Below are 18204 nucleotides of genomic sequence, written 5' to 3' on the forward strand. Positions count from 1 at the left end.
AAGCCACAATTTAAACAGTTTATGTGGCAGCATGAAAACTGGATGCATAGATCCTAAGTTCTAGAGCTTCATATCTGATTTTTATTTTTTTTTTTTAATTAAAGAAAAAAACAAATAACCTACGGATTTTCTCCACGTTTATTGTTTTCCCGGAATATGAACAGTCTAGCAAAAGTCTCATTCTGTAGCAAAAGAGTTATCAAACCACAGTCAGAAAAAGACACTTAAAAAAACAGAGCTGTTACATTTCCAGTCACTGTCACTCTTTTAAAAAGCCTAGCAATTTCAAGCTCTGAAAAACAAAGACAGAGGAGAAGCAGCTTCATGGGAAGTGCTGACTGTACACTCTATGCATGTTTTTCTTCCTTTCAAAAGGTAAGGTTGGGTGTGTACCTCGGCCACACACTTAGGACACCTCCAGTCGCCCTTGGGCACGTCAGGCAGTGGGGGAATTAAACAGAACGTATGGTAGCTGTCATCACACCCGTCACACAGCAGCAGCTTATCTTCATTGTTTCCCCGACCACAAAACATACAAACATACAGATCAACCTGTTAACAACAAAATAAAGTAACATGAAAGTTTATTAATAAGTTTATTAAAAAGCAGTATTAAATCTTTACCAGGAATGCCTTAATTGAAACAAAATACTGTACACTAAAAAATGAACATAAGTCCTGAATGCTTATTTTAAATAACAGTATATAAACAGCTTTGCAAAACTTCCTGAATTTCCTCAGAGCTTCTACAAGCAAGTTAATAGAAGTATATAACAAGGTATTGGAGTACAGGACCACTACAAATCTAGGGTACTTGAATGTCAATTTCTATAAATAAAATAAACCATGTCACTCTTCCTACACACAAATGCTCTTCACTGGTAGAGGGCTGAGGACCGAGCACTGTCTAATACAGCCAAGGGTTGACAGAGTCATCCTCTCACTCATTCACTAGGTGTATGACTCAGGAACCGTCTGTGTGTATGCCACAAAGCAAGGTTAATGTGATATACACCAAAGCTGAAGCTTCAGATGCACTAAGTCTTCTGACTAAATGAACTAACTAAACGACAAACCAGACACAGCAAGGTAAAAGCAGCAAAACTAAAATAAAAAGAAATCCTTTCCCTCCTAACACATCTCAGAACACTTACAAAGTTAACAGAGAGAGTTCCTTTCCGTTGTCTCATTTGCATGTTAAATGCGTCTGACCTGTTGGTAACTTTTCGTCTTCGGGAGACCTCATCTTGAAATAAAAATAATTATATAATAATAATAAAAACTAATGTTGAGAGCTTACCATGGACCAGACACTATTTTAAATTATTTAAATTAGTTAAAATCTCACAACACTATGAGGCAGATAAATTATTATCCCCCAGTGAAGATAAAGAATCTGAAGAACAGAGAAGTTAGGTAACCTGCCCAAACTCACAAAGTTGAGTCAGTAGCAGATTTGGGATTCTAGTCCAGGCATCTGAGCTGCAGAGTTTAAGTACTAATTCTGTATTGCCCACATGTAGAACTTATCAGGAACTAATTTGAGACGAGTATTAAGATTCCTGCTAGCCAATACAATTACAAACATAAAAATGATAAGGTGCTTAATATTTAAGAGTAATAGTAAACATTGTAATATATCAAGCAAGTCTGATCATACTGAATATTTGGTGATAGAACAATATTATCTGATCAACCAGAGTTCAGTCCAGAATTGGAATCATGACCTAAGTCATATCATAAAATGCATAAAAATCAGTATGACTTGTGATTACAGTATTCCATTAAATTCTTATACAGTAAAAACATATCCAACACAATCTTCATCAACTTGAGTCTTAAAATTGACATGTACTTATCTCTGGGTTAGCAATTTTATTCACATGCTAATTCTAACATGCTAAGCTTGGGAGCACCAGCCATTCTTCAAAGAGATTACTTAAAAGAAGTGGTGTAATATACATCTAGGCAATTACAGAAAAATATTATAATTAGAATCTAAATTATTAGCTCTCCCTAGCATATTCTGATTCTAAAGGTCAGAGAGACTCCTCTATTTCTTTTTAAATTTAAAAACAGCAAGCTTTAGATCACCAGGTAAGAATCATTAATTTCACCATTGTTATAAATTAGCCTTTAAAAACAATAATTTCTGTGTCAAGTGAAAGGAGGAAATTTTCTCCCAAAATAGTATAAAAATTTAACATACTATGGCTTCTCACATCTTAAGATTATCGGCCATTAAAAAGGTGATTTGTCTGGAAATCATGCTGCAAGTCTGCAATACAATCCTTAGAAAACCCCACAGCAGACTACAATTCAAGCACAATCTGCATCTGTTATAAGCACACCACTGCACCTTAATACTTTCCGTGACCAAGTAACAGATTTACCTTCCTTTTCTTTTACTCCCATTGCCAAGCCCACAACCTTAGGCCCAGCCCCAAAAATCCGAAGCTTCTTCAGTTCCGTATTTCTATTCACTTCTCCAGACTCTGACTAAAAAAAATAAATAAAACTCACATTAGTCTAGTTTTGTGATGCATTAATTTACTTTCTTACCTAAGAAAAGTTTCAAGAGCCAGATAAAAATAAAGGAAATTTTTAATTCTCTCTAAATAGGCTTGCTGCCTTATCCCTGATCCAGGAACTAAGATTACCCCCAAAACAGAAACAAAACACAACTTGAAGTCGACCACAAAGAAATGGGAATACGAAAGTGGGAGAGAAGCAGACAAAAAGAAATTATGTGCATTTTTTTTCTGATGCTTTCATTAGGCTTTAAAATTATTCTAGGTCACAAGAACATTATAGAAATTACATTGGAATGATTCAGACACAAGAAAATTATATTCTGGTTTTTAAAGGAAGGATGTGTGAAAAATAAAGTCTCTCCTTCCTACTCTTCTCTTCTACTGTTCTTCTCTTCCTCCTCTTCTCACTTACAGTAACCAGGAAAATAAAATGTACTAGAAATCATCAGCATGTCTATGAAATTGGCCCAGTACCCAGAGTCACTCTGATTTGTCATCTCTGTCAAAGTTGTTTAATATTAACAAAAAACTCTCTAAATCAAATCAGACCAAATTTTACAATTTCCTCCTTATTCATCTCAAAAGTAAATAAAAAAATGTCTTTCAAGAACAGTATGTGAATGACCTCCCCAAACCAGGCATGTGTTCTGCACAGTCAAGGAGGTAAAATCCCTGTCAAATTGGCCCACAGAAATTGACACCTGAGACTTGACGCGTCTTGTTCTCTTCGGCAGAATGTTCATTCTTGTTCCCGGTTCTGGCGAAGTTTGGACATCAGTGCTAAGAACCTCAGGCTCCACTTTTTCCTTAAGGTCTAAATTAGGCATTTGTACACCCTAAAGAATTGAGAGCACAGGAAGAGGGCAGATTCACTGGTAAGAAATCAGGTTTGAGAATCAGAAGAAAAATAACAAATTTCTAATATATCCTTAAAACTATTAACACATGAAACCAGATGACAATTTTCCCGCCAAATTGATCTACAAATTCAAGACAATCCTTATGAAAATCCTAGCAGGCTTTTGCCACAGAAATGGAGTAGATTCTAAAATTTATGTGGAAGTGCAAATATTTTGGAAATTTTGAAAAAAGAACCAAGCTGGAGGACTTATACTACTACCAGATACCTAAACTTACTATAAAGCTATGGTACTCAAGATAGCACAGTATTGTTGTTAGGATGAAACATACAGATCAAAGAACAAAATGGACTAGAAATAAACCTATATATTTATAGTCAACTGATTTTCCACAAAGGTGCCAAGGTTAATCACCTTGGTAAGGTAAATCACCTGGGCAAGGTAAATCACTTTGGCAAGGTAAATGGGAAAAAGGCCATGTTTTAAAGAAATGCTGCTGCAACTACTGGATATTCCTATACCTCAATGCCCCCAAAACAAACTTATAGCTTTACCTAAGACTATACACAAAAAATAATCCCAGATGGGTCACAGACCTAAACATAAAAACTAAAACTATAAAACTTCTAAATGAAAACAAACTTGGCCTTAGGTTAAGAGAAGATTTCTTAGATATGATAACAGCACAATCCATAAAAGAGGCAGAAAATCGAACCACAGACTAGAAGAAAATACTTATATGAAATCATACATCTGATAAAGGACTTATATCCAGAATATTTAGCAAAATTTTAAAACAAGTATAAGATGGCAACAATCCAATAAAAAAAAGATTTGAGCAGACACTTCATCAAGATATACAAATGGCTAATATGCACATGAAAAGATGCACAACACCATTAGTCATTAGGGAAATAAAATTAAAACCACAATGAGATACCACTACACACCCACTAGAATGGCTGTAAGCAAAAAAACTGACAATACCAAGTGTTGGCAAAGATGTGGAGAAACTGGAAGCCTCTACATTACTGGTGGGAATGCAAGATGGTTCAGCCACTTTGGAAAACAGTTTGGCAGTTTCTTAAAAAGTTAAACACAAACTTACCATATAACCCAGCAATTCCACTCCTAGGTATCTACCCAAGAGAAATGAAAACATATGTCCACACAAAGACTAGAACATGAATATTCATAGCATTATTCATAATAGCCATAAACTGGAAACATCGAAATGTCCATCAACTGATAAATGAATAAACAAATGTGGTATAACCATACAACAGAATATTATTCAACCATAAAAATGAATGAAGTACTGATACTAAAATACAGATAAACCTTAAGAATCATTAGGCTCAGTGAAAGAAACCATACACAACATCACCCTGTACGATTCCATCTATGTGAAATTTCTAGAAAAGGTAAAACTACAGAATCAGAAAGCAGATTAGGAGTTGTCCAGGTTTGAGGGTAGAAGCAAGAACCAACTATAAACAAACACAAAGAAATCTTCTGGGCTAATGGAAGTGTCCTAAAACTGGATGGTGATGACAGCTGCATAAATTTATAATTTCTCACAGCTGACTGTGTACCTACAATGGGTGAATTCTGTAGTAAGTAAATCCTACCTCAATCAAGCCGTTAAAAAAAAAACACATGAATCCAAGTGGAGAAATTTTTTTTTAAAGCTTAAGTCTTGCATAAGTGTAAACATCTTATGTAAGTAAGAAGACATTCTTCACTCCCATTAGCCTTTATCTTGTAAACAATCAAAAACAGTTGTGATTTTTCAAACTTGCTCCCCCAAATTTTGCCACCTGGAGAAACCACAACCAACTACTAGCTAACCTGTTAGAATAAACAGTCTAAAATGTGTTTCTGTATCTGGCAGACATTGGATTTATTCACGCCTAAGAAAAGTGATGCATCTCACCATAAGGCTGACCCCTGACTGGAAAAGCTCATAGGGGTAGAGAATTCTTTCGTAATGTGACTTCAAAAGGGATCCAGTTCCTTTTCCTGGCAGATATCCCAAGCGGCTACCCACTTTAGACCATTTCTTCTCTTTGGTGACCATTTCAAAACCACCTTTGCTGGCGACAATCTGAAACGAAAGTAAAAATTATTTAGGGAAAGAGAAAGATTCATGTATTTTGACACGACATCTTGTCTGCTAAATGGAAAAATTATTCTGGGCCTCGATTTGCTTTCAAGAAATATGTGACAAAATTGAAACTCATTGATATTTAAAATATGAAAGAGAGACGAAGATTTTGGGAAGTTTTAAACACTATTATTCATTATTGTGCCTACCTTCAATGAACCAAGCATTCAAAAACATTCAATGAATTTATACATTTCACATAATGCACCATGGGAATTCTAAACACATGTATGTACTCTATATCCATAGGGAATTCAAAGTACAAATAAAAGTTAAGAACAGACCAAGTATAGTCATAAGAATGTTACATAATACAAAATGAACATAAATACTGATATTAGAAAATAAAGCAACTTAAGAGAATTTTTTTAAACTGTCAAGCAAACAGTGGATTCAGAGGATATTTTCAAAAAGAGGCCATCATTTTTAAAAGAGAAGTATTACAAGAAAGATTATAAAGAAATGATAAAGAAAGTTCAACTGCAGTAGCTTTACCACAGCACAGGTATTAAGGTAGGAAGTGATGGGAGAAACTGGCCAATTTTTGCTGAATGCTCATATCAAACCAGGGCTTCCCTGGCAGCTCAGCAAGTAAAGAATCTGCCTGCAATGCAGGAGACCTGGCTTCAATCCCTGGATTGGGAAGATCCCCTGGAAAAGGGAACAGCTACCCATTCCAATATTCTGGCCTAGAGAATTCCATGGACTGTATAGTCCACAGGGTCGCAAAGAGTCAGACACAACTGAGTGACTTTCGCATCAAACCAGGAGCAGTACAGAATAGACCTGTACCAAGGACTCCATCTTCCAGAAGCTGATACTGTACATCTCTCACACTTCTAAAATGTAAGCCGTTTTCAGTTTCATTGATGAAAGAATAAAGAAGGCCATGATGAAGTTATCTGAATTGAAAAAATTTTCCTGAGTGTACACTATCGTATTCTACTACACCAAAAAGCTAAAAGAGAAAAACAATTACCATAGGATCCAGCAATTACACACATCTAGCGGTACACCCAAACAGCACTCGCATACCAGTGTTCACAGGAGCATCACTCACACACAGACAGTAGGTAGAAACAACCCAAATACCCATCAAGAGTTGAGCAGACAAACAAAATGTGGTAAAGACATGCATGGAATATTATTCACCCTTAAAAATTAATGAAACTCTGATACATGTGACAACATGGATGAACTTTGAAAACATTATACAAACATAAGATGATGAATATTGTGTGATCCAATTTATATGAGATAACCATACACAAGCAAATTTGTAGAAAGAAAGAGGTTTCACCAGATGCGAAAGGGTGGGGAAAGTTCTGGAAATGCATAGTAGCAATAGGCTGTACAACACTTTGAAAATACATAATGCCATAAAATTGTACACTTATAAACAATAGTGCATTTTTACCTTTTTTTTTTTCCAAAGACTAAGAGCATGGACTGGACCCAGATTGCCTGAGTTCACACCTCAGCTCTAACAGCTGTATGACCTTGGGTAAATTACATAATTTGCATCTCAGATATCTATTACTAAAATAGTAATAATAGCAGTACCTCTACCTCATTATGAGGCTGCTGTGAAGACAAATGAAATAAAACATGAAAAGCACCAAGATAAAGTCAGAGCTGTATCAGTGCTGGCTGTATTACAAATGTCTGTGTGAGGTGGCAAATTGGGGGTGGAGGAGAGGTGTACAGACTATAAGTAAGGATGCATTTTCTGCTCTCATGCTTAGCACTTTATTATAGCAAAGATGAAACCACAGCCCAGGCAAAATGCTTCTCTAGTGAAGTATCTGAAAGTATGGAAGTAATGAAGAAGTTCACGTGCACAAGAGTAAAACCCATCTCCAATTCTTTAGCTTTTTCTTTTAGTCATACCCTCAGAGAAGCTCTGTCTGTAAATAAGAGTCAACCAGGGAAAAATTAAGTAGAGAAAAAACTTTTGATTTCTCAAATTCTGTAGTGTAGAGGAAGACACACCAAGGGTGCTGTGGATAGAGGGCTGTTTGGAAGCAAATGGGTGATAAGGTCTTTTATTCACAGCTCCCGGGGTCTCTACACTGTCAGCTCTGTTGCAGGTGCTGGAGCTACAGCTGTGAATAAAATAAAGACCTCTGCCCTGCTGGAGCTTATATCCTAGTGGGAGATTAAATGTCAATTTTGAAATGACAAAGCCTGTGGAAAAAACCTGAGAGTAGTTTAAAAGCCCCCCCAGTAGGAGAATGAGGGTAAATTGAAGCATTAAACAGTCACAAACGCCTCATCATAAAGGTAAGAGGTGAGCAAAGGAGGGGAAAACAGTGACCCAAGCTGATACACTAGAAACAGCAGGAGTCAAGGCCCAAGTGAGAAGCCTGCAGAGCATACTGCGAAACAATAAGGAAACCAGTGAGGCTGAAGCAAGTGGGGAGAAGCAGTAGAGAGAGGAAAGAGAAGCCTTCTCAGTAACGTGTGTTACCCAACACAATTACCACCATTACATAACAATCTGCTCTGTATTCTAAGCACTTCCAGCTAAATTTCCATCAGTAACGATAGAGCTCCACAGATCCAGTCATGCTTCTAACCCAGGTCTGCCGATTTCTGACAGCAGCACGATCAGGGTGTTGACAAGGGTAAAACAGAACTGACTCACAAAGAAATCAAAGCCACGACTCTGGCTTCATGTTTCCAATACTCCAACAATCTAAGCAGGCCTAATACCTTAATACTTGCATTTCTGCAGTTGAGAGATTCAGAGATTATCATGTATAATTTCATTTACTCCAAACATTTGCCATGCAAGGCATCACACCACTGTCATTAGAAAACATCACATGACCCCATGCCCTAAAGAGAGATACACGGCAAGCACTTAAATTGAACACAAAGAATACAAACTTTTAAGAAAACTTAACAAAAGAGTAATGTCAATCAAGGCCAAAATTTCAATCCAATGAAAAACAAAGTCCAGTTAGCAGGGGACAATTTTAACAGACAAAAAGCAGCAGCAGTATTAAACTTAAAAGCTCCCTCTCAAAGCTCCACTAAAAAGCTGAGGGACAAAAAAGCATGCTCCCAAGAGGGCAAGACGACCGAGGGAAAAGGAGATGTCTGAGTGACACTCCAGCAAGCAGAAACAACAAACAAAAAAGACCCAAGCTCCCAGGGTCTCTACAATAAGCAACAGAAGAGAGCCAAAGAGCAGCAACATAGAACCTGGAAAGGCTTAAGAAACTGAAGCATCACTATCTTTAAAATTAAAAAGAACAGTGTGGACTGAAAGCCTGTATAAAAGCAGTCAGGCCTCCCCCAGTCAGCACAGCCAGGCAGCCATCCCTCTTCAATCCCAGCAGAAGACTAGACATCTACTCTCAGGAGAGTCTGAAAGAAGGGACTGGAACCTAAGAAAGAAACAGTAAGTAAACTAGGCAACAGTCTCAAACCAACTAATAGCAGTTCAAAAAGAGAAACAAGATACTTGGAAGAAATTAGCAAAGAATTAACACAAGAAAAGTTACAAAAACTCAAGGATGGGAGTTCAGATTAGAAAGATTATCAAGTGCAATAAACGTATGCAATGAAAATTAACATGTACCAGTGCATATCACTGTGAATTCTCAAAGTACTGGGAATAAAGATCAGACCTTGTATCTTAGAAAAAGTCACATACAAAGGAGCAAGAATTAACATGGCATCATTCTTCTCAATAACAACACTAGAAGCCAGATTACGGAGTACAGCTTTCAAAATACAACTTTGAAGTAAAATGATTGACAATTTAGACTGCTAAACCCACCAAACTACCAATGAAGTTTAAAAGTAGAACATTTCTAGACAAGCAAAAAATTTACATTTCATTTAGTTTCTTGCCATCAAACTAGCAGAAGAAATGTTTCACCAAAATAGGAATAAACAGTAACAAGAAGACCTAAAACAAGGAGAAAGGCAAATGGAATTCCCAGAATGATGATAGTGAAAGTTTTAAGCTGACCACTGACCTTAAAAAAACCCACCAGTCTGGATTGGAGTAGGAAAGAGAACTCCATAGGAGTAACTCCAAGAAGGAAATAAAACTGACAGGTTTTCTGCTGGGTGAAACCATACTAAGAGATTTTATACTTCTGGAAAGATCTGAAAATAAATCTTTGATACTAAAAGAGAAAACTTACAAAATAAAAAAAGGCAAGGGGACCATTAACTCCAAGGAAAACAAAAACTGGTTCAAACAATCATAGCATGCTATTAAGCACAATGACAAATTTATGCAGTCACAGCAATAATTTTAAAATTATCTAACTTCATTATAAAGGACAAGGGCACTTGAAGTACATAAGAATTTAATTTTTATACCCACTGCCCATCTCTAATAGAAAAAATCAGTACGCATATTTAAAACTAAAACAATGAAGAAACAGCATGATCATGTTATTTGCAAATATGGAGATCAAAATCAGAAACAGCTACAAGAACTGAAAGTGATTAGCTCAAAGGAGCACTAATAGGAGTGGAGAGATGGAGAAGTGAGAATGTTAGTTTTTACTTTAAGTCTTTTTAAAAATGTATTACTTTAACAAAAATTTCTCTTAAAAATGACTAGAATGTTCCGTGCTGCACTGGTTATAAACTGTAATTGTTTATGTAAAATTCCACTGATTTGTAGTCATTCCAAATAATACTTTTTACAATCAAAAATAATGACCAGTGAGAAAGACAAAGTGATTTAATCAAAACAGGAAACAATCACACCAACGACGACTCAGGAGACTGAAAACCTGCTTCCCATTAAAAAACAGTGGGAATCAAAGTGTGTTAAAATTATGTCTAAAAACACAAATTCAAGAGATGTTCATCAGCTGTAAGCCAAAGATGATTTTTTTCCCAAAGTAAAGGGCATACCGAACAACCTAAAAATATCAGAACTCTCAGTCTTCTGTGCAGTTTTCAGCCTGTGCCTCTTCTAGAAAGTAAAAAATCCTGTTAATGAGACATTCACCCAGGGGCAGAGGGCAGAGCCAATGGTCACCTCTGGAGAGAAGTACTGACTGGGAGGGAGAGGAAGGAGCTACAGAAGTGCTGTGAACACTCGCTGTCTTGATCGGGGTGGTGCTGACACGAGTATACACTCATCTAGAAAAGATCAACCCAGCTGGACATTTAGGACTTGTGCATCACACTTTACCTCAAGCCTCAATTTAAAGGAAAAAGTTCATGTGGTGAGAAGCAGCAATCTCACTATGATATTTAAGGAAGAAAAGTATTATAAACTACAAACAAGACAACTACAAATCAAAATGTCTGCCTTTCAGCTTTAAATCTCATATTTATAAGCATTTTCAAAGGTTAAGAGGGAAGAGACTTCCATGGGACCTTAAAGATGAAATTCCAATAAACTCCAGGACAATCAAACTTAACTTATCACAAGATATTTGCTAATTAACACGTACTTCATAAGCAGTAGCCCCTCCTCTATGGTCAATCAAATCCTACCTAGAAAGCAATGTTTTCCATCAAGTATATCTGAGATTCTAATTTCACAAATTTTCTAGCTTCTGTTCTAGTATCTTAACAAACTACAAGCCTCACCTTGCTCAAAGCATACAGATCCAGGATTTTTCTCTCCACCACAGGGATCTTGAGAGTAGATCCCTGAAGTTCCCAAAATTTTGCTAGTTGATCCAAGAAGTCCAATCTCACTCTGGTCATCGCCTAAGATTAATAAAATAGAAAAGTAAAAAATAGGAACTAAGTTATGGTTGAAAAAATGAGTTTTACTTAACAAAGGTACTCATCTCTCAAAAGAAATTCAGACTTTTCACTGCTTAGATAAACCTTATAGGTAAAAAAATATATATATATGCAAACTTTACTAACTCAAAAAAGTTAATTTATGTGAATGGTTATCATCTAAACAAAGCAATTTTTTGTAAAAGTTAACTTTAAGCTAATCAGAAAATTTAATAAATCAAACTATTCTGTTTCTAAGCATTCTATGCCTGACATTTCATCTGTAGATAATATGCACACTTCAGGGACACCAACTCTTTACCTCACTGACATTAAGACTCTTCATCAAGTATTTTATGGCACCCCACTCCAGTACTCTTGCCTGGAGAATCCCATGGAGGGAGGAGCCTGGTAGGCTACAGTCCATGGGGTCGCAGAGTCCGACAGGACTGAGCGACTTCACTTTCACAGGAAAACAACAGGTATTAAAAAAAAAAAATCAATGTTTTATGAGCATCATAGAAAAAAACAAACAGCATAACACATTAAGCCTTAACGATCTTTAAGATCTCTCTTTTGTATTCTAGAACAGTTTTTATCCACATTGAAGCATCCTTTGACAATCTAGCAAGTGGAAGGAACAACTATTTAAACAAATTTCAAATTGGAAAGTTAAGACAGATCAGTAGTATTTAAAGATCTTAATAAATCAGATTAAGAGTCCTAGAAAAGTTCGGTCAGAGGGGGAAAAAACCCCTCTGAAACTAGGTTTTAATAGAATAATTTTTAAAACTATTTCCCAAGACTATAGGATATAGAATCTTCCAACACTAACAACAAAAAAATTTAGCAGAATAATAAGCACCAAAGAAAGCAGATAGTTCCCCATAATCCCAGTTAACTAGAAAAAACTGTAACTACTATAAACAACTTTTTTTAAAAATCAGAAGCAAAAAAATTAAAATAAAAAAAAATAAAAATCAGAAGCTTCCTTCCATTCAGTCACAATTCACATTAACTCTGAGCCTCGGTTCATGAGTTTCTCAAAGGTCTCCACCTGAAGTCCTGACATGAAGAAATTGGGAGACAAAACAGTGATAAGACAACACTCACCTCAAGCTCATTCAAGCGCTGGACTCTGGGAGTAAAACGGAAGCTTTTGACTTCACATGCAAATGGAGGCTGCCAATCCTAAATGCGGGGGGGGGGGGGGGGGGAAGTTCTTCATTACATTGGTTAAACAGCAAGGAATTAATTCTCTTAATACATGGGATGAGTTGCCACAAATCATGATGACAACACACCAACTTACTAGTCTTCACTAGTGAGACAGAACATTTTTTAGATAATTTATTACTATCTCCAATTACTTACCTCGAAGTTTCTAATACTAAAATTATCTATTTCCTCCTCAAATCTCCCACTTCCATTATTTATACTGCAAAATTATGCTTTCCCCAATTACTCAACTGGAATGCAATCAGCTCATCTCCATACAGCATCGAATAATCCAAGTTTATCAAATTAAAAAGAAAATAGAATTTGAAAGAAATGAAAAGAGTAAAATTAAAGACCAAAAAATAACGTTTTAAAAGTACTTATGTAATTGGACAATGTGTTTTTTCATTCATGTGGAATGTGACACAGCACTTTAAAGTCTACGTTACGTAAATGTTCTCCTCAAAGCCCAGCTTCTGGGCAACCAAATTTTTTTTAAAAAAATGAAAATTAAAAAAAAGCAAGCAAACCCACAAAACAAGGACAATTTCCAGATTGGAGACGTGGTATAACTAAAATGAGATAGCACATTTCAAGTAGAGTTCTAGAGACCATAGTTTGACTTGGTCTAAATAACACTAAATCTACTTTAAAATGTGAAAAGAAGTTTTTAAAAAATTATCTTATATAAATAAAAGATTATCTTATCTTGGAAACTAAAGAAATCCACCAATACTGAAATTAAATTCTGCTTTTAAACATTTATTTTCAATAATAATAATGTGACACAAAAGTATACTATTTCAATTTTTTTTAAGTAACAAAAAGTAGTCAATTTTTTTTAAACCAAAAGGAACCTTGAATAGAATTTCTAATTCATTAAGACAACAGAGTAAATGAACATATGGTTCAGGAAAAGCTTCAGTGCTTAAGGTTTTGTCATTGAGGTAATCATGAAAAACAAAGGATTAAGTGAAAATAAATTTTTCATAAAAGTGTAAGTTCTGGGTGGATGGCAATACACATACATACCATCATTCATCACAGCAGTTACTTGTTAATCTTTTGCTTGAGTGATGGTCAATAATCTTAACCAAACTGACTGAGCACAAGAGAAGTAGCTTGTCTGGGTTTTAGAATCAAACTGAGTGATCCAGATAGAAAAATTTACTTTGCCCAAGATCACACATCTGATAAGTTATTTAACTTATTCAGGCTCGCCTCATCTGTAAAATGAGACCTTATTTACTTACGAGGGCTTCAAAGGCTATTAAAAAAATCTGTAAGTGCTATGTTAGCTGCTCCTCCTCCTCCCTCTCAGCTAACCTTTTTATTCACTGCGCTGCATGCTTCTGTGGTAGTAAAAGCCGAAGCTTTTAAAAATACAATATGTAAAAGGACAAAATTTTAATTACTAGGAGACAAAACGTAAAGCAAGGTATCACTTTAAGAAGCACTTGGGCATGGCTCACAGACATTCACGAGCACTGAGAGTACCTGCTAGAAATGCAAATTCTAGAACTTCCATATCCAGAAACTGGTTCTAGACTGGGAATGGGGCCTAGAGATCTGCATTTTAACAAACATTCGGGTACCCCTGGGGCAAGTGGATCAGAAACACCCGTTGGAAAGCACTGGACCTAACGGGCAGAGGGAAAAAAAAAAACCTTTCGACCTTGACCAAATCCTCAACCTCTTGGGGCACTGAGCCCCACAAAACAAGGCACAGTATCGGCTTTCCTCACCGGAAAGACTGAGGATCGTAACCAACCTATGGGCAAACCCAGCTATCTGCCAATAGTTGCGACTCTTTTTATCTTTTAAGATTTCAACGTTTTCTTCCACCTCCGTTATGGATCAATTCTTTCTAAACCTCCGAATTTTTACAATAAACGCTGCGCCTTCTCTTCACCCGGGAAGACTCTTCTCATCGCAGCTGTAATCAGTCTGGGGTTCTTGTTTGGTGATACCACCCCAAGGGCCTAAGAACTCAGATTACCACTGAGGAAAGAAACCTTAGCCTGAGATGAGGCCTGCGAACACTTAATCAATTAAGCGTCAACAGGGATAGGAAAAAGCAGCAGCCGTCGGAACCACAGCTTTTCCTGTCGTACAGAAACGAGTGTACAATACACACACACACACACCCGCGGGTCGGGCTGTCGCGTCACAACACTTCCATCACCTTACAGGCCAACGAAAGGCCGAAAGCCTTTGTTACCCTTGCCCACAACCCAAGACGGGAAGGAGAGTATCAGTTCCCAAGTTCTGGGCGGAGGGGCCCCGGGGACATTCCTCTCTCGCCTTCGGACCAGCCGACATTAAAACCCCAAAGAAATCAAAACGAAAACAGATAAACTCAGCGTCCAGGTGTCGACAGACCAGGGCGAGCGAACGTGAAAGCACAGCGGACCGGAAGGCCGCGCTGAGGCGGTCGGGACTCCGGTACCTTGGGAGGTCGGATTTTGCAGATGCCGGTTTTCTCCGCCATGGGCCGGATGCGGCCGATGAAGCTGAGGGGATCTGTGAACTCCTCCCAGCTGGGCTCAAACACCGGGCACTCTGGGGGCGGCACGAACTCCGCCGCGTAGCCCCCCGGCCCCACGCCCGCCATGGCGGTACCGGGGTCCGCGGGGTGGGCGGAGAAGAGCTGGGCTGCGGCCCCACCGGTCGCGCTCACGTCCCCTGACAGGGGCCGAAGCTCATCTTCTCAGGAAAGACCCGCTCCACAATCGCAGACCGACCCCGCTTCCTCTGGCGTTTGTTATTGTTTCCTTCAGGATTTTTTTCCCCCCTCTCCAGTCGACGTTCGCCGGAAGTCAGCGTGCGGACAAATCCCTCCGCCGCCAGAAAACAAGATTCCTCCGCAACGACGCTCTCCTGAGCGACCTTCCTTCCCCTTCCCTCTCCCGGTAGCTCGGCTCGCTCCTGAGTTCCCTGTGTGTCGAAGTTCCGCGCTGTCCACGACTCCCGGCGGCACAGCCCCGCGGCCCCTCCTACTGGGCGGTAGGGGAGCGGCCGGCCTCACGGGGCGCTCTTCCGGCGCGGAGGACGCGTAATGCGCCGGGGACAGAGGTTCTGCTTCCGGAAAGCTGAGCTGGGCCCTTCTTTGTGTACGTACGGACTGGAACACAAGCTGCCTGTCTTCGCCCGGCTGCCTGTTTCAACTTCCGTGTCCACCTGTTTCTAGATAACTACGCTTTCCAGCGTCTATTTTTTTTAGTCCTTTCATTGTTACTGTCCCTTTCTCATCCCACTCGGTCACTTTTAATCCGCCCCATCTCCATGGCAACAGTTTCAGGTTCAGCCATCCCAGCATATCTCTCACCGGCCGGCCCTCGCCACCATCCAGGAATTGATTTTCGTCCACAGAGAAGCAACGGCTGTTGACTTTTCAAATCATTGACAACCCCCACAGCTTCTCAACAGCAGTCGCTCTCTGGCAGCCATGAGCCGTAAGCCTTTCTCAGTTTTCTGTAACAACTACACCAGCTGTTCCGGCCCTGCTTGTCAAACATTCTTTGCCAGAGTCCATCCCCACTTCCTGCAAGTTGTGGAGAGTAACGCAGGAAGGACTAAAGAAGAAACCTTGAAAAGGCAGTTCTTGTGTCTATTGGAAGGAAGACTTACTTCCCAGGGCTTGTTCTCATGCTCCTCGTGCAATCTCAACTTCCCCCACGAACTAAATTACCAGCTATGACTCTCAAATCTGTACTTCCAGCCTGGATTCCTCTCCTAGGCCACAAATCAATATATCTATCTACCTACCAGACAACTCCACTCTGGTAAAACATGAACTCATAGTTCCCCACTGGGTTTTTTTTCAGTATTTCCAGTTTCCATGGATGACTTCATTCATCTACTCATTTGACCTGAGCCAGAAATCTAGAAATAATCCTTAACTCCTCCTCCCTCACTACGCATAATCTGATGTTGAGGAGTTTGCGAGAGAGGGGTGGATTGAGAAGGACCCTGGGGCATGTGAATGGGTGGTAACGCATTGATAGAGCTAGAATGTAAGAAACAGCACTGTTTAACTGTAGGGGACACGCACGGGGGCAGGGGCGGGGGAGAGATGTTACAGGTGGGTTCATGCGTTCAGCAAGTTACTGAGTATCTGCTTGGGGCGATCTTCTAAATGCTGAATCTATGGACAATGAACAACAAAGCGAAGTGTGTCGCCTCACAGAGCACTTATATTCTGACGGTGAAGGGTAACAAAATCATGAGTACTAACAAATAAATATACTATTCTCAGTGGCCATAAGCCTTAAAAAGTAGTGAAGGGAGAGTGTGAAAGGGTGTTAAGTGGGGATAGGGTGACCAGAGAAGGGCTCAAGGCTGATGACATCTGAACAGAAGCTGTGTTATATATAATGACAACTTGTTACCTCAATATCAAAGGGTAGGAGTTACTTCCAATTAAGGAGATGATATTTGCATTGGCCTTGGTAAGAATTTTATGGGTGAGGGTTCATGGAAAGGGTGAATTCAGATATTTTTTTTTTTTAAGTGTGAGCCAAAGCTGCAAAGTGCATGCTGCATTTAGGGAAAAAATGGTTATTGTAATAGAGTTAGCTGGGGTCAGATTGTGGCAAAGTTTAAATGCCCTGTTACTATCTGGGTTTCATCCTCTACTCTGGGGAGTCACCAGAAGTTAAGAGCATGAGTACTGAGGCAGCCTGGGCCCTGGGTCCCTTTTCTGCAGTGTTTGCACCTGACAAGTCTCCTGGGCAACAGAACAGGAAGAAACCACAAGAGACTAAAAATAACTGGTGCATGCAGCATTTGGGGCAAATTATGAATGATACGAAAAGACCAAAACCCTACTGCCATGATCCCTGGATACAGCACCACCAAGGAGTTGGGCGACCACCTGAGCCACCCCTCTGGCCCATCCACCCCTACCCTCACCCTATTTAAAGGACCCGCTGAGTGGGTGGGCAGGGGTGGCTTTGAGAGTGAGCCAAGGAAAACTGTTACTTGTTTTCACTCCCTGAGCCCCAATAAAGCCTTGCTGAAATTTCTCTTCTGGACCCTTTTCAATTTCTATTGATTAAAGGGTCCAGGAACTCATGTAGGTAACAGTATGACCTGTCCAGAGTATGCTTAAAGAAAAAAAAAAAACACCTTTCATAGAGCAGATTGTAAAAGGGGTTGGGGGGAGTCTTTAGGCAAAAATGCCAGTTAGAAATCTATGGAAATAGTCCAAGCTAAAGATAATGCAACACAGAGTGGAAATAAATAGTAAGATACAAATCTGAGAGCCAGTAGTATGACAAGATCACCATGATTTTTTTTTTTTTTAATGCAGGTGCCAAAGTGAAAGTCACTCAGTCGTGTCTGACTTTGTGACCCCCCATGGCCTTTACAGTCCATGGAATTCTCCAGACTAGAATACTGGAATGGGTAGCCTTTCCTTTCTGGAGTATTCTGGAGTATATTACTGGAGTATTCCCTTCTCCAGGGGATCTTCCTAACCCAGGGATTGAACCCAGGTCTCCCACATTAGCAGGCAAATTCTTTACCAGCTGAGCCACAAGAGAAGCCCAAGAATACTGGAGTGGGTAGCCTCTCCCTTCAGCAGATCTTCCCCACCCAGAAATTGAACTGGGCGGCGGGGGTGGGGTGGGGGTGGATTCTTTACCAGATGAGCTACCTGGGAAGCTCCAGGTGCCAAAAGAGAGATAAAAATACTGAGCTAAGG

General features: G+C 39.2%; 1 protein-coding gene across 1 annotated transcript in view; it reads right to left on the reverse strand.

Moving 5' to 3' along the window:
- The window catches only part of KDM5A (lysine demethylase 5A), a 63469-nt gene extending 48220 nt beyond the window's left edge, over positions 1–15249 (reverse strand). The window contains exons 1-8 of the mRNA XM_068969846.1: positions 14947–15249; positions 12393–12470; positions 11139–11261; positions 5331–5501; positions 3236–3370; positions 2394–2499; positions 1155–1246; positions 394–552 (exon numbers count right to left, since the gene is read on the reverse strand). Of these exons, the coding sequence (XP_068825947.1) occupies positions 394–552; positions 1155–1246; positions 2394–2499; positions 3236–3370; positions 5331–5501; positions 11139–11261; positions 12393–12470; positions 14947–15111 (1029 nt within the window). The 5' untranslated portion in view covers positions 15112–15249. The remainder of the gene's footprint in view (positions 1–393; positions 553–1154; positions 1247–2393; positions 2500–3235; positions 3371–5330; positions 5502–11138; positions 11262–12392; positions 12471–14946) is intronic.
- Positions 15250–18204: the final 2955 nt, after the last annotated feature.

Source organism: Capricornis sumatraensis, chromosome 4 (genome assembly GCF_032405125.1).
Source record: "Capricornis sumatraensis isolate serow.1 chromosome 4, serow.2, whole genome shotgun sequence".
In the NCBI taxonomy this organism is placed as follows: domain Eukaryota; kingdom Metazoa; phylum Chordata; class Mammalia; order Artiodactyla; family Bovidae; genus Capricornis; species Capricornis sumatraensis.